Source organism: Mesoplodon mirus (assembly GCF_964341445.2).
Source record: "Mesoplodon mirus genome assembly, chromosome: 2".
Lineage (NCBI taxonomy): Eukaryota > Metazoa > Chordata > Mammalia > Artiodactyla > Ziphiidae > Mesoplodon > Mesoplodon mirus.
The window spans coordinates 175,292,563-175,309,242 of NC_138977.1; the positions used below are offsets into that span (position 1 = coordinate 175,292,563).

Here is a 16,680-nt window from a genome sequence, read left to right on the forward strand (position 1 = left end):
AGGAGGGAGGGAGAAGAGAGTCAAAGGAAAATCATAGCATGCTCCAAGTCCAAGAGTAATTCTGCCTTATAGTAATGAGTGATGGGCTCCTTCACAATGGTCCTTTAAAGTCTCAGGATAGATGGTTCCAGCTTCTGAATTTTTCTTCTCCAATTCAACTTGCTTTGAGAACCAGTCCCCAGCTGATCTAATCTACACTCTACAACCCCCACCCCCTGTGTGTGTCCCTCTTCTCTGAATTGTACTTCTCCAGTGCAGGTGGAGTACTGAAATAAAGATCTGAACACCTGAGTTCAGCCTCTGTGGTCTTAGGTATCACCTAACTTCCTGAGCTTCTGTTTCCTTATCTAAAATGAGGGGATCAGACTAGATCAGGAAAGGGAAAAATGTTTTCTCTCACATATCTACTCTGACCAAGAGGTGGCTTCTTGGAAAGCAAAAATGCAAGACTGTTTTTAGGGCCACATGTGAGATCAGCAAGGAGTGATGTGATTGATTAGCAATGCCTGCCACTGGCATGAGAATGGTGTTGGTTATATACACCAAGCATTTGCCATCCTTGAACTTTTTGCTCTCATCTGTCCTTCTAAGTCCAGCATTCGATGACTTGTCCCATTATTCCCTCACACACTAACATCTTTATCACTTAATTGATACTTAATTATGTAATATTTTGTGCTTTCTTTTCACTGTTTGATGCATATTCAGCTTACTTCCCTAGTGGGACTGTAGATTCTTGGAGGGGGCGAGGGGCATGTCTAGAATGCCTGGTACAGGACTGAATTTACAAAGCTGATGCTCAGAAAGGTTTCAGTATATTATGGGTTGATTTATTAGAGGAGCCACTGATCCTTTCAAGATGCCGGTAAATAAGAGAGAGCTAGCAATTCTCTGAAACCACTGGGACTCAATCCCCTTCAGTTGGCTGAAATCCTATGACCTGGCTCTTACTTGGGGAAAGAGGAAGAGGAAGAAGAGAAGAGAAAAGTGGAATAAGAAGAGGAAAAGGAGGTGGAAGAGGAAGAAGAGGAGGAAGAGGAAGAAGAGAAGGAAAACAGAACATACTTCCTCTTGCTCCGCTATTCAGAAGGTTAAATGGAGACCACAGAACAATGAGCAGACAGGAGAGACTGGTCTGATTTGCACTAAAAGAGGCCACTCCCCATCCCCCAATCTCACCATGGTTTGAAAATGATCATAAGGTGACACCTCATTGCAACCCCCTTCATCACTGCACCAGGGCAATGCTATCGCCATTACATAAACTGTGTCAGATCAGGGGGAATTGCCGCTCTTTATTTCTGTCCTCCCACTTTGTATGGTTGTGGAGGCCAGAGATTAGAACAAACGTGGCTAGGGCGAAAAATCCATTCAGTTACTGCCATCCGAACTAATTTTACCATTTAATATTTGCTTTGTGCTAATTGAATTCTCTATTTCAATTGGCTGTTCTAATCAGAAAAGTGCAAGGATACATAGAGAATGCATTTCTATTTATTTACATGCAGGGGTGATATTAATGCACTGCTATTAGCCACAAACAAAGATATTTCAAATAGAACATACTCCCCAATCCTACGGAAACATTGTAGCTCAGGCCTTCAGGCAGCAAGAAAAAAAAAAAAAAAAAAGGAAAGAAACAATTGTTATTGCATAATAGCCATTCTAACCTAGACCAAACAACAGCAGAGACAGGAAATTCTCAGCATTCTTTCATTTATTCAACTTCCATCTTTTTACATAAGTTGTAGAAATAAAACATTGTGAAATCTCACTAAGTCATTTGGAGAGAAAAAAAAAAAATCCAAACTCCAGTACATGCACAGAAATAGCAATCTGACTGCACAAATAAACGATAAATTTGCCTGTGTTGAAATTCAATGCAATAAAAGAAAGGCCTTCAAAGGAGATAAGGTTTTAACTGAATCAAAATGTTCTTATGCAAAATGGATCATTCAAATCCCCAGGATGGCACTTGCCACTAATTAGGTCTGTTAGGTCTTTTGACATCAAGTTCAAGGAATCTCTACTAAAAATTCCAATTTATAAAACACACTTCCAGGCAACCTAAGGTGGCTATTCAGATTTATGTTAAGAAAACATGTGGTTTCGTCCATGTCCCTGTGGCGATGTTAATTTCTCATCCATTACAAGGAAGCAACCAATATGATTAAAGGGTAGAGAAGGGTTTGTGCAGAAAGGTTAAGTAACTAAAAATATTCGAACAAAGTTGTTTCCAGGGAAAGAGGAGGTGGTGGAAATGATAAATATAAGTTTCTGGAGAATGTGAAGAGAAAGAAGAATAGCTGACAGGGGTCTCATGAAGGGGGTATTTTACCAGGACAAATGGGTAAATATAGCTAATTAAAGTGAAACATCAGTTTCTTCACACCCTGTACAACTGCAAAACATAATCTCCAGAGGAAGTTTTGATTTTCAATCTATGTAACAAATGGGATGGGGCGGGGGAGAGAGAAGGAGGTTATAAAGTGCATTTGGGATAGACAATTGTTGGTTCTTATATTCATTTTTAGGACTGATGATTAAATTGAACAAGTCTTTGTAAGTTTGTACGTTCATTTTTAGAACTGATGATTAACTAGAATAAATTTTTGTGAGTTCCTATATTCATTTTTAGGGGTGATGATTAAATTGAATACATCTCTATAAGACACATACAGGGGAAAAAATGAAACAATTTACCATACTCATAAAAGTTAAAAATAAAATATATACAGACATATACAATGACAATTTCAGAATTTAGATCAGCAAAACTTCATAGTTCACCTTGCATATTTATTATTTTTTTCTGATTTCCTCCAAAATGATGGCTTCTAAGTTTAAAACACTTGTAGATTTCTCAGCAACGATCATCAAATAAAAGAACATTAAAAAGGTAAAGGGCTTCCCTGGTGGTGCAGTGGTTGAGAGTCTGCCTGCAGATGCAGGGGACACGGGTTCGTGGTTGAGTCTGCCTGCAGATGCAGGGGACACGGGTTCGAGCCCCGGTCCGGGAAGATCCCACATGCCACGGAGCGGCTAGGCCCGTGAGCCATGGCTGCTGAGCCTGCGCGTCCGGAGCCTGTGCTCCGCAACGGGAGAGGCCACAACAGTGAGAGGCCCACGTACCACAAAAAAAAAAAAAAAAAAAGGTAAAGTCTGTTCTGCAAATTTTCAAAAAAAGAATTTTTTTTTTCAAAAAAAAATTTTCATGAAGTTCTACTTACCTGGAAGACTCCACAAACCAGAAACTTCCAGAGTTCTTAATTTTTTCTCCAGTTCAGCCACCCGATTCCCTAGGATTCTGGAAAAGGGGAGAGAATGACAATAGACACCAATGAACATCGATCTCATCAGCTCTCAGGGCTGTGAGCAGGATACTTGGGAAGCCCCCTAGTGCCCTAATAGAACATGTTTTGAGACTTAAGATACATGCTAAAAACTGTGTGTGTGTGTTTGCTACACACACACATACTCTATTGGAAGTACATATGAAAATATAAAGTGAATAATTAAAAGTGATTTAAAAATTACTGAAATGTTGCCATTCAAGTGAATCTTGTCACACAAAGGTAGCTGCACAGCCAAACAATGATTCTACCATTGCCCAGACATCTTACATCATTTCTATTTGCTCAATGCTAAAGATGACACTTAATTTTGAATACTCTTACAAGTATCACACCCTGATTCTTTGAGGGTGGATCTGAGTTTCAGAAACAACCAAGTCTAATAAATAATATGGAAGAACATGCTTGGTAATGTTACTTAGAGGTAATAAAATAGTAAGATCCTCCTTCTTAGACCTAAACTATGGCTTACAGATGTCCATATCCTTGATATCCAGCATAATGTCTGGTAGATGGTAGGTGCTCAATAAATATATTTGATTAAATAAATGCTTGCCTTTTTTTCGTGGCTTGTAACGATCTCCGGAGAGAATTAAAAAATAGGCATATCAAAAACTTTTCAGAAATTACAGAGTCACTAGAATAATTGCATTGCCTTCCAAGGTGCCCATTCTGACTCACTGTGATGTATAAGTCTAAAATGTGTATTTGAACAGATTACTCTGTTTACTTGGAAGCCAAACTTTGTCTATATGCAGGGAAAGACATAAATGTGGGCATATATTTTCCCTCCTTCACTCTACACAAAATTAAATATAGTTGGGAAATGATTTGATAGTCATCTAAAACTTCAATCATTTTCCATTGGCCCTGAAATTGAAAAACCAGTCTTTATCTTTGGGGGATTTTCTTGGCATTGCTGTGCTAAAATGATGTGGAAATCACGTTAATAGCCAAGTTTCAAATCCTTTCAGCAGGAGAAACCAGAACACCAGAATTGTTCTTCTACCTCTCTTTATATTCCAGACATAGCTGCACACACCCACATACATACCGAGACATGAATATGTATATATCTGCACATATATATGTGGCTTTGAATTCATCCTTATTTTACCTGAATTCACTTGCGGCGTCTTAATTAATATTCCCTTTGAGTTCACAGAAAACTCTTTGACGTGACTCTATGTGGTTTTGTTCATCTAGGTACTTAGAGTTTTCTTTTCTTCTTTTCCTTAAGTCTTAAATTCTGCAGAGTCGTTATCAATTACTTTCAATTTTCACTCTATGTGTTGGGTCTATTCTGCTTTCATGTCTGTGATCCCTCAATAAACACCTCTTTTTGTAACCTCACTTTCAATATTTTGCTCAGACCCTCTGATCCGAGCTCCCTTTTCACCGGCTGATGGGTCTGAGATGCAATCACAGCAATGTTCAAGTTGATGCCTGCTTCTTAGCGAGATCAGATCATCTGTACATGGCTGCCTCTTGGAAACAAAAGATAAGGCTTAACTCTTCTGTGGACGATGAAGGATGCCATCAGGGCAACGTTCAAAGGCGTGGTGCAGAGACATTTGGCTGCATTTTTTTTCTGATAGTCCTGGATAACGCAGCCATGTCTCCCAGAAATGCGCCGAGGTGAATTTGTTGGGGTCCCTAACAACCGACTCGCAGGGACTCTGCCTAAGTTTGTCAGGGCTGACTGCTTTCTTCTTTAGCCTGACATAAGCATCTGATGCAGGGCTGGAGGTGATAAAATGGACCCAGCAGAAGTTGTGGCAGTAGTAATAGTAACAGTAATGCCGCCAATAACAGTAACAACTGCACTGCAGCTAACACAAATAGCAACGAATCTTTCCTGAGTCCCAGGTCTGAGTCAGAGCCTATGCCAAACACCTACTAACTACGCACTGTTTTAGCTGACCTGACAAAAACTCTGCAGCGTAGACCGTATTTTTAGCCTCCTTTTACACATGTAAACTCTAACAGACAGAGAGGTTAAGCAACTTGTCCAAGGACACACAGCTCATCTCAAAGCTGCGTCTTTTCCCAACCCCCAGTGTTCTCACCCACCACACTCGACTCCTCCCATTAGAAAACAGAGGCAGGGAAGTTAGTTAACTTAACCAAAACCACATGTAGGACTCAGCTGGTGATGAGTCTGGATTTTTAACCTATACCTCTGTTTGCCTCCCAAGTGCATGCTCTTAACCAATAACCCCCTAATGGCACTAGAAAACCAGCATTCTCACACCTAAAGCAAGTTCTCTTTAAAACCGTTCATAACTGATATATGGATGCAGCCAAAGCTGGACTTGCAAAATATAACCCAAGATACTTCAAATGACAGAGAGTCTTCTAACTGGCCTCACACTGAACAGATATGGCAGGTGGTCCACTGAACGTGGTGTGATGCAGCCCCCAGAGAGAAGGGGGTTATCTGAGTCTCAATAGCTGGCAGTATTCATAGATGGAGACAGTAGAAGTACAAACAGGGTCTGTTCAATGAAGTTCAACCAATCCAACAATTATTGAGGCTGTAGGGGACACTGGACCCTGTCCCTACATTTAGGGACTAAAATTCTGGTGGGAGACAGACAGATGCACACAAACAGACACACACAAGTACAGTACCAGTGGAAGGCTTTAACAACAGCTTTAACACTTGTTTAAATAAACAAGTGATATTTATTAATCATTTGTTCTGTACCAGGTATTACTCTAAGCCTTGCACAAATATTATCTCCTTAGCCCCTTGTGACAATAGATGAGGTAGTTCTTATTACGTTTATTAGAGGCCAACTAACTTGCCCTGGGTGACACAGCTGGTAGTGGAGGGTCCAGAATCAAAACCCGAGCCTGGAAATACGCAAGTCCTTCAGTGGAACTGTGGAGAAGACTGTGAAGATTAAATGAAAGATGAATCCAGAGCGGCTTGTAGGGACCGAGATCATGAATGATCTTGCTGCCGTATTGAGAATGGTGAGACTTTTTATTCGTTGGCCACAAGGAGATATTGAAGGGTTGTAAGCAGAGTAGCAGCATAAGGAAGTTTAGGAAAACTGTTTTTGATGTGGGGTTGAGAATGAACTGGAAGGAGGATGAGTAGAAGCAGAAAGACCAGTTAGGAGAGTGTTGTACTGGGCAGTGATGACGATGGCTCAAAGGAGCCAGAGGGGATGCAGGGAAGCCAAAGGGATGGAGTAATAATACGGAGGAAGATGAGCAGTTCTGGAGGTGCCTACGGGATATTGGGGTAGACAGCTGCACAACTGGGAGACAGGAGGATCTGGGGGAGCAAAGATGAGAGTGTACGCTGGGGTTGGCTCTGCTGCCCAACAGAGTGTGAGAAGTCAGAAGAACAGAGGGCCAGAGCACCACCCGTGGAAGGTGAGAAAGGACCAGAGAAGCACAGGTGGAGAGGGGAGAGGAGCGCCAGGGCCATGTGGGGAAGGGGAGAGAAGGTTCCCGGTGGGCCAGCATGGTCAGGATCGTCTTATTCTAGAAGGTGGTCACACAGGATGAAAAAGCCCACTAAGAAGACATGCCCCACCCTTGAGAGAGCTGTTACAAGACAGAGGAAGGGGTGAAATCCAGAATCCAAGTGATAGGGGTGGGAAAAGCAGCCTATGAGAAGGTTGAAGCAGTGAATATAGATGACTCTTCAAGTAGTTTAGCAGGGAATCCAAGGAGACAGCCAGGGCAGTAGCCTGAGGCATAAACAGGCTTGAGAGAGGTTTTTTTTTTTTTTTTTGGTAGGACGGGGGAGATTTTAAAATAAAGTTTTTATTTAGAGGTGGCTTGTTTTAGGGTAGGGGAGATTTCAGCATATGTCTACCCAGTAGTCTAGAAAAATCCTCCAGATGCCAGGCTTCTAGAGAGATTTTCAGTAGTAGTTTCTGATGATAGCAACATCACAGGAAATCTGCAAAGACAGAACGAACCCAGGAGCCGGCCACCACTGTGCCTCTGTCTTTGCTCTCTGGACAACACAGCAAGCAAGAATCTCTGAGTGAGGGTCCTGGGGGGAGCCCGATCCCAAAGAGGAAGAGGTGGCCATGGCCCCCCGCAGACTGGAGAGAACCGTGCCCCCCTACCTCCACCCCAGGGGACCTTCTTTTGAATCTCTGCTCTGATCCCCGACAGCTCCCGCTGCTTCCAAGACCTTGAACTTCCAAGGTCTTGAACTACCACTGGCCACCACTACCACTACCTTGAACTACCACTGGCCAGGGAGTGGGGAGAGCAGTGAAGAGTTTTAGGCAAAGCACAGAGGGTAGCGAAAGGCCAGCGTATCCTCATGTACTAACCACCACGGCTATCATCCCAGCACTGGCAGAGTGAAGGCTTGCTGGGAAGGGCTGGAGGACCAAAGGTGGTGTGCTGTGAGACGTAACTCTTAACGTCTGTCTCTTCATTAATGCTTTGCCACCTGTTTCTAGGACACGTGAACCCCACTCCTTCTTTAACCATAGCTAGACAACTGCAAACTCACAAGAAGTCCCTCAAGCAAAATGCTTATTAATTGAACTTCCTCTCAAAATATAAAGTCCTAGGTTTATTCATCAGTTCTTCAAGATGGCTCCCACTGGGCCTTCTCAGCGTCAGGGGTGGGGGGGGTGGGGGGGTGCCAGGTGGTGGAGAACCAGTAGGGGGAACACACTCTTACAGAACAGAGAACCTGTATTCCTACTTCTAATGCTCCACCCAAACAAAGCTATTTTAAAATCTTAGGTACAAAAGGCTAAATCATGGGGGACAACAGCAAGCAGACCAAATGCACATTTTATTCTTAGCCCTCACTCCATCTGTTGTGTAATTCGTTTCTTTCCATACCCCCAAATGAAACATTTATTGAAAGTGTGAAACTTAAGACCCTCAAAGGATTAAAAATGGCACACTAGGTACTTTACGTACTGATATGAGGCAATCTTCAAGATCTATTGTTATGAGAGAAAAAAGCAAGGTGGAAGACAGTGAAACGAACTTTTTCTGATGAATACTAGCTACCATTTGTAAAAATATGTCTATATAAATATATATGAGCATTTATGTGTGTCTGTGTAAATGTACTATGTGTTTGCTTATATATGCATCCTTGGAGAGGATACATAAAAAAGGAGGAATGGTGGTTTCTTCCAGACAGGGGAATTGGGTGGCTGAGAGATAAAAGTAGTTTGGAGATATATTGTTGCTCAACCTTTTAAAACATAAATCAACAGATGGTTCAAAATTATTAAATAGTAGTTAAAAATGGAAAGGTACATTAAAAAAGTAAAGCCAGCAAAATGAAAATGTCTGTCTCTCTCAACAGAGGGTGAGAGCCCATGGCACCTGGGGATGTGTGTGGTTGCAGTGCAGTATGGGAGGGACGTATAAGGAAATCAACCTGTCACAAGAGGTGGGAGTGTCAGGCCAGCAGCTTGGGGATACTGAGTTTTGCAGGCGGTGGGACTCAGCTGGGCTTTTCAGTGGAGGCTCGTGTCGTGATCGGCACTGTAGCTGGCAGGTGGGTCTGAGTGTGGCCGGGCAAGCAGTGGAGGAGGTGAGCTGGGGTCTGAGGATGGAGGGTTGATGGGAGGATCTTCCCAAGGACAAGGTAATGGTCTGGTGGGAAGAAGAGGCAGGTAGGAGATGTACACTGAAGGACCTTGGCAAGCACTCAGGAAATATATATTGAATAAGTGAATGAATGCATGAAAACCATAAAACTGAATGCCTGTTTGCATGTGAGTATTAAGGGAACAGGAACAAAGGGTTAGAGGACATTCAATCATCCATTCATCAAATAATCACGAGCACCCACTGTGGGCCCAGCACTATCCGACATACTGGGAGAGAACAGTGACCAAAATGGACAAACATACTGGCCCTGGGACAGCTTCAACCTGAGTGAAGTGGAAGTTGGTCAAACCTAGGTATTAGGATGGTGAGCAGAGCACGTTAAATATTCTTCAAATCACACTTTAAATGGCTGCATGATATTGTGCCTTATGGATTTATTGTAATCTTAACCATTCTCCAATTTAAAAATATTTGGGTTGTTTCCGTTTTTTTCACTCTTATAAATGAATCCACGGTGAACCACCTTATGTATAAATCTAGGGCATCATTCTGATTTTTTTCTTTAGGATAAGTTCCTAGAAGCGGACCCTCTGGGTCAAAGGGCACAAGCATTTCTAAGTATTTAAAATGTACTAAGGGATGGATGCTCCAGACTCTAGACTCATTGAATCTGAGGAGATGAAAAAATATCAGGGGTAACTGTCAACCTAGCAGACGGAAATGTGGGTCTTGCTCTCGATGGCGAGGTGGAGACAAGAGTTCTGGGAAGAGCCTCCAGAGAACAAGAAGCAAAGACAGAGGGAGTGAGGTCCCCCAGTGGGGGAAGAAGATGGAAGACCAAAGAAAAGAGGAGGAGGAGGTGAGCTGGGGTGGAGGGAGGGGAAGAGGACAAGGCGGAAGGGAACGAGGCAGTACAGTGAGTAGGAGGAATCCAAGAAGATGGGTTTCAAGACGGGGATTGGGATGAAGAGAAATTATAGATGAAAGAGACTCAGAAAGTGGGGTTTGGGGGTACTGGTGACCTCCAAAGGAAGATTGCTATGGAAAATTCACAAGAGGTCTTGGGAGGTATTGAAGCGAGGTGATCTTTTGTTGCTGCCCAATGGCATTACTGGGGGCTTGCTGAAATCCAGAATCCTGATATTCCCTCCAGAAACCCCCCTAAATCTGCATTTCTAAACAAGCACCCCCTCCAAGTAATTCTAACACAGGTGCCCCCCAGAACACACTTTGAGGGGGTGGCTATTGAAGAAGTAGAGGTGGCCTCTTGTTCACAAAGATTGGAGGTGAGTGGAATTCACGGGAACCCTTTGGGGGGTTCAGGAAGACCTGGGAGGTTTCTGGGTGAAGATGCAGAAGCAGGACGAGGGGCAGAAGTTGAAGAGGTTGAAAGAGGAGGTCACAGGAGAGCTGGGCCCCAAAGGAGGGAGGATGGTGTGGACCAACAGGACAGTGTGTTGGTGTGCTTCCCAGAGACTGGACAGATAGGATGGAAGACATTGCTTTGGCGGGCCCAGCACTATCCGACATACTGGGAGAGAGGCAGTAAGCCTTGTGGCTCAGGATAGGCAGGCTTTGTTTTCTCAGTAAAAGAAGAGCTGAGGTCACCTGCTGGGAACAGACTAGGGTTTAGAAGACCTGAGGAGGTTTGAAAGAGCCCCGGTGGGTGCCTTCTAGGGAGCTGGTGAGGACAGAGAAGGCTCCTGGGGACACTGCCGGGTACAGGGGATTCTACCTGAATAAAACAAACCTCGTACCTATTCTGTGGAGACTCTCCCATTTCTTCGTCCTCCCCCCGAGGCATATCTCCATTTTAGCATCTGGCTGCTTCAGTCCTTGATTAAGATTTCTTTTAAAGGAATTTTTAAAACTTCTTCTGTCAATAAATTACCCCTGTCATCCCTTTGAGATTGCCCCGACCCCCTCCACTGCTCTCTGCCCTCTTTTATATATATCTTAATCTCTTGCTCAATCTTCCTTTACTCCCGGCCTCTCTTTTCGTTATTTTGTTTTCACAATACTCTCCATCATTTTCCAGTTGCCTCTCTCCTTGCACCCCGCCTCGCCAGGCCCCCGATTCCCTGACCCCTCCCTGTTCTTGCTGGAAGCCCAGCCTTGGGCACTTGCTTCTGTATTCCACGCTTTAATTTTGCTTCCACACGTAGGTCTTATAAGCAGGACCAGCTACGTAATTTGCAGAGCTCAGCGCAAAATGAAAATTCAGGGCCCCCTTATTCAAAAAAGATTAAGATTTTCAAGATGGTGACGCAAAGCACTGATTAGACCAAGTGCAGGGCCATGTGTGACTTCTGTGCACTGGGCCATGTGTGACTGCATGAGTCTCTGGTCCTCAAAGCTGGCTCTGTTTGCAATGTGTTTTGCTTTAATTTACTGTTTATTCACCATTCTCTGAATACTTCCAATTTTGCTTCTGTGGTCTTGACCTGTTACTTTAACTTGCTTGATTTTGCCCAACATAGTCAACATATTTATAGTAACCAAATAAGACATTCTGTTTTAATTATTGTTTCTTTTCACCATCTTTTTTGCTGATCTGGAAAAGTGGCACGAGACTCCGTTCTAGGCCTAGCTGCCTGCAAGTTGATACTTGGGTGTTCCTGCTATTCAGAGCCCAAGAAAGCTGTGCTGTGAGGTTAAAATGGCACGAGGAGGTGCCTCCTCTAGAGAAGATATGGAGGAGAGTAGATTAATTTCCCCGGGCAAGCATACCATCAAAATCAGCCAGGTAATATGTATTACTCTGTGAGTGGCTCAGAGTAAGCATTCAATAAGCAAGAACCAGTATTATTTCCATGTTGGTTCCAGCTGAGAGCCAAGGTGCTGTCATAATGCAGAAGCACAGCTCTAGCTCAATAAGTTTCCTTCCAGATTTAAGGGCTCTTCTTCCCTTAAGGCCGGCAGGCCCACCACGTGGTTGCCACCCATTGCTGATAGTCATCGTCCCACATATCTCCCGCCTGCCCTGCACCCCAGGGTCCAGCCACCTACTTGTTGGTCTGCCTCTGGTGCTGGATCACCATGTTTTTCTCATGGATTGTCTCCAACAGGGCTGTTGCCAGAGATTTCAGATCAGAAATGGACTGTGGAGTAGCTGGGAGACTGCACCCGTGATCCTCAGATAACAGATCCTGAACTGGGTGGGATATAAAATTTACAACTCAGTCTTAAATCCTTCTGGAACGTTGGAATGCAAACCAATGTCAGTTCTTCCTGGATAATGAAGCTGGGATCAGTTCCCAGCTTCCACACGCTACTGTGTTGTAACTGAAGAGTCCACTTCAAGTGTCAAAAGTGAAAAAAAATAAAATTTAGTGTGAGGGTTAAACAGAAAGGAGGAAGTACTCATGGACTTTTAGCAACACCTTTTATTTAAAGGATAATAATTTTTTGCATTTGTCCAGTATTTTATGCTTTCAAAACACTCATGCTGACTAACTCATTTGAGGCTTCAAATTTTAAAAAGAACCTGGAAAATGTTATTTATTCCCATTTCATGGACAGAAAAGCAAGGTGCTGGTGGATTAAAAACATTAGCTGAAGGTCACACAGCAATGAAAATGAAAATGACTCTAGTCCTGAGCTCCTGGCTTTATATCACAGCTTCCCACAGTACCCTTGGTGGGTGGTAAGATAATGTAGGAGATTATTTAGAATACAAAATATATTTTGTATATGCATGTTTTTAGAAACTAAGAGATAACCCAAAAAGACCACAACCACTTGTATTCCTATGAGACAGAAAAAAGAAGAAATAATATAAATCTCTCATTATATATCTTTGAACACCATTTCCTATATGCCTATATGTAGACACACAAATTCACACATTTCTCTCCAAAAATGGGAAAAAGCTCTGCTTTTTTCACTTAACCTTATGTCTCATCATGAATATCTACTAAAATATAAAATGTAACGGCTGCTTAGTAGTCCATGCATAGATCTACAGTAATTTATTTAATTACTCCTGGACAATTATGTTGTTTCCAATGTTTTTTATTATAACTAATGTAGGAAGAACTTTCCTGAAGCAAAATGCTTGCATATGTCTGTGATCATTTCTTTTTGGCTCAAAGGGGATCAGTTTAGGGCTTTTTATAACAGAGAACCAAATGGTTCTCTAGAAAGGTTGTGCCTGGTTGACTGCTCTGCCAGCGTGTTTGAGTGTGGCTAGCGTTCCCCAGGTCCGTGACAGGACTGGGTCTCAACATTCAAACATTCAACATTCAAAGGCTATCAAGGGTATCCAGAGCTATACTTAGATGGGCTACCTCACGTTTGTATAGAAGGTGTCCTTTTCTAGTTGAGTAAAAAAAAAAAAAAAAAAAGAAGTTGCTTGGAAAAGTGCCTTGATTATTAGGTAGTCTGGAGATTCAGCATTTATTTTTTTAATCCCCCGTAGCTCTGATGAGGAGTGCCACGTGATCCTTGCTGGTCTGCACTGCCAACAAGCCCAAAGCAGGCCAGTCCAGCACGGTCCACTTGAGGATCGTGTTTAGAACTGAATTCCCAAATATTAAGTGTCAGAAGCAAGCTCTCTGCTATTTATTCCCCCTGAGTGTTCCTGGAAGATCATTATTTTTCATCGGAATCGACAAGAAGGAGGAACAAAATTGCAATCAATAAAAGCTTCTTTGAAAAAGGCACATGTGCCATGGTAAAATGATTTCAGCAGCTGTGAGACTTTTCTAGTCTGATCATAGAGGCCAGGAAAAGGAGAAACTCAATGAGAATGGAACAGACACTTGGAGATACTAACCTGGTGATTACAGAAGGGAAAATATTCTGGAAAGAGGAGCACAGTTAGGGGAATAGGTGCAAATGGGGTCCAGTCATTAGAGAGACCTCTAATGCAGCGGCTCTCAAAGCAGGGTCCCCGAACCAGCATCAGCATTATCTGGGAACGTTTTAGAAATGCATATTCTCCGGGCTCACCCTAGACCTAGTAAATCAGAAACTCTGAGGTGGGGCCCAGTAATCTGTGTGTTAATAAGCCCTCCAGGCAATCCTGATGCAGGTGGAAGTTTGGGGGTGACTGCTCTAAGGATCACTTCCATTCCCAATTCAAAAAACGAGATGTGGACCCACAGTGCTAGCATTCTGTGATCATAGATGGTCCCTCCCAGAAAATGACCCCTACCTTGCTTTGCAGACAGGACTCCAGTCAGAGCACTGCTGCTGGATTTACCCTGGCCTTTTGAGTTTTTCCGTCTCTCAAGAGCATTCTAAAGCAGCATTGGGAGAAAACAAAAACCTCTGTCAGAAAAGCCAATAATGGAAAAATACCTAATTCCGGTAGATGCATCCTCCCATCCAGCACACAAGAACTCTTTACAAACTCCAAATGCTAGCCCAACTTTTAAAATTCAGAGTCCCTGCCAGAGAGTTATGATTTTTATGGACCTGGTAAAGAGTTTTTTTTTTTTTCTTTTTAAGTTGGTGCCCAGCAGAATTACAGCAATTATATCCTCCTATATATAGAAGGTACTCAATGCATATTCGTTAAATTAAATCAAATCTGAAGCAAGAACTCAGTCTAATGTGTGAAGTCACTAGTTATGGAAACCCCTTCCAAACAGACATGAGGTGGAGACTAGGTTTACTTTCATGGAACAATGCCAAAAGATCATTAGTGGTGTCTGGAAGGTTTCTGTGGCTGGACTGGAAAAACAGGCATGATTGATTAATGAAATCTGCCATGGACTCAAGGTTAAGGAAGTGCATATGTGTCATTCCTAGAACAGAACGTTACATTAAAATTGATATGTGCTATACAGCCAGTGCTTGGCACATAGAACTGAATAAATGTTGTTAAGTGAATGCATATACACATTTTTTAAATTACGTATTAATTATACAACTTTAAGAGCTGTATTCTTCTTTGGCTGTGTGTGTATATATAGATGGGTGTAAACTCAAGTGGCGCCCCCCCCGCCCCAGATTGGAAAAGGAAGAACAGCATGGAGACTTCTGAGAAAAAAGTGAACGTCAAAAGCCAGGAATATGAGATGGCTGCCCCAGCAGAGAGACGGCTGTAAAACTTCACCCTCAGGAAGAGAAATCAATCTATTTTCAAAGCAGAGAAACCCAGGAGATTTTGCTAATTATAACACTTACAACTAACATCTGCAGAAACAGATATTATCTAACTAATGGCACTGGAATTAGACTAAATAACAGTGGGGAGAATTTAAACATTCTGTCCTTTTAGTGTGACGTGAACATTATCGTTTAGATTGTGATTTCCCAAGCTTTGTTTCTTCATTGCTCAGAAATCATTTTCTTATGGATGATGAGGAGACAAAGAACATCTGGTGACAGAACACTTTATAGAAAAGCTGGATAGGAAACCTAATTTAATATAGACTGAGGCTGTATAGTGGTCACATCCAGATTCTGGTGGTCTCAGCGTGCCCTGTCCAGATAACAGAAGGAGCTCTTGCAAAACCTGTTTTTGTTGTGTTTGCTGTTTGGGGTTTAATTCTTACTGGTTCCTCAGTTAAAGCTCTTACTGAACTACCTGGGAGGGCAGGCAAGCACTAGAGTATCTTTGGCACATAAAAGGGAATTAAAATAGAATGACATTTAGATGTACAATAGTGAATCATCACCGTCACCGTCATGATTTTCTACCTTGTATTTGGCAATGTTAGATTTCAAGAGGTTGACCTCTTCATGAAGTTGCTTTAATCTCTCTTGAAGGTACCTGAAAAAGAAAATATACAACTAGGAAGAGTTTGGAGGCAAAATAAAAAACATACACTCAAGTAGGAGAGGATAAAAAGAAAACCACACACCCAAAGAGCCACCTTTTACATACAGTGCCTTCCCACCACCGAAAGCAGAAGTGCACCTTGGTGACCTCTTCTTAAATGGATGTGATCAAGGTCAAATACGCCCAAATCACTGAAACCTCACTTTAGGACAGCCCTCTGCAGAGATCCCCTAAGGGATATCAACACAGTTTTCACATAATTCTCATTAAGATGATTCCACTGGGAAGCAAGGCAGCAAGAGGCAATACCAGACACAGCATTAAGTTAGTCACATACACACACTGAAATTTGCCTCTGGGAAAAGAAACAGCTAAGGGAATTTCTCAATTTATTTTCTTATTCTTTTCTGTCTTCTCGATAGCAATAATAAGCAGCTTTCACTGGTTCCCTACCCTTCTCACCCAACCGGGGAGGGCAGGGGGAAAGAGGGCATGGATGTAGGCATGTAAGCATGTGGTTCTTCTTTTCTTACTGCTACAACTAACGTGTGACATTAATATCATTGTTTTAGGGTTGAGACTTTCCTTTCACTGTAAGGCTATTTTCTTAAATGTAAATAGGGCTGCAAATAACTCCCAGCCTGCAGGCAAGTGGAGAGCCAGCATCCTACCCCAGTGCGGGCCTGGGACTGGTCACTTACCTGTTCTCCATACACAGGGCATCCACGTCAATGATTCGGTTCTCATGGCCGCTCAGGATGTGGTTTAGCTCCTGGTTGAGCCTCTCGACTTTGTCCTGGTAGGAAGACCGCTCTTCTTTAACGTCCTGAAGCTCATCCATAGAGGCCTGCAGGTCATGCTCCAGAGACTCAATCTGAAACCAAAGAAGTGCCCTTACTCAAGGTATTCTGCAGACATCAGCTTTATGGTTAGAGGCGAGCCTTCCACTTGGCTGACTGACTTTTAGAGAGCTTATTAATACCAGCACCTGCTATAAAACCATAAGCACCACACATTGGAATATGATAA

The 16,680-nt window shown here is 42.7% G+C and overlaps 1 protein-coding gene across 1 annotated transcript in view; it reads right to left on the reverse strand.

Annotated features, from left to right (window-relative positions):
- CCDC149 (coiled-coil domain containing 149) overlaps nucleotides 1–16,680 on the reverse strand; it is a 100,009-nt gene that overhangs the window by 14,528 nt on the left and 68,801 nt on the right. Inside the window, 5 exon segments of the mRNA XM_082603886.1 lie at nucleotides 3,231–3,307; nucleotides 11,928–12,072; nucleotides 14,077–14,161; nucleotides 15,570–15,642; nucleotides 16,353–16,525. Of these exon segments, the coding sequence (XP_082460012.1) occupies nucleotides 3,231–3,307; nucleotides 11,928–12,072; nucleotides 14,077–14,161; nucleotides 15,570–15,642; nucleotides 16,353–16,525 (553 nt within the window).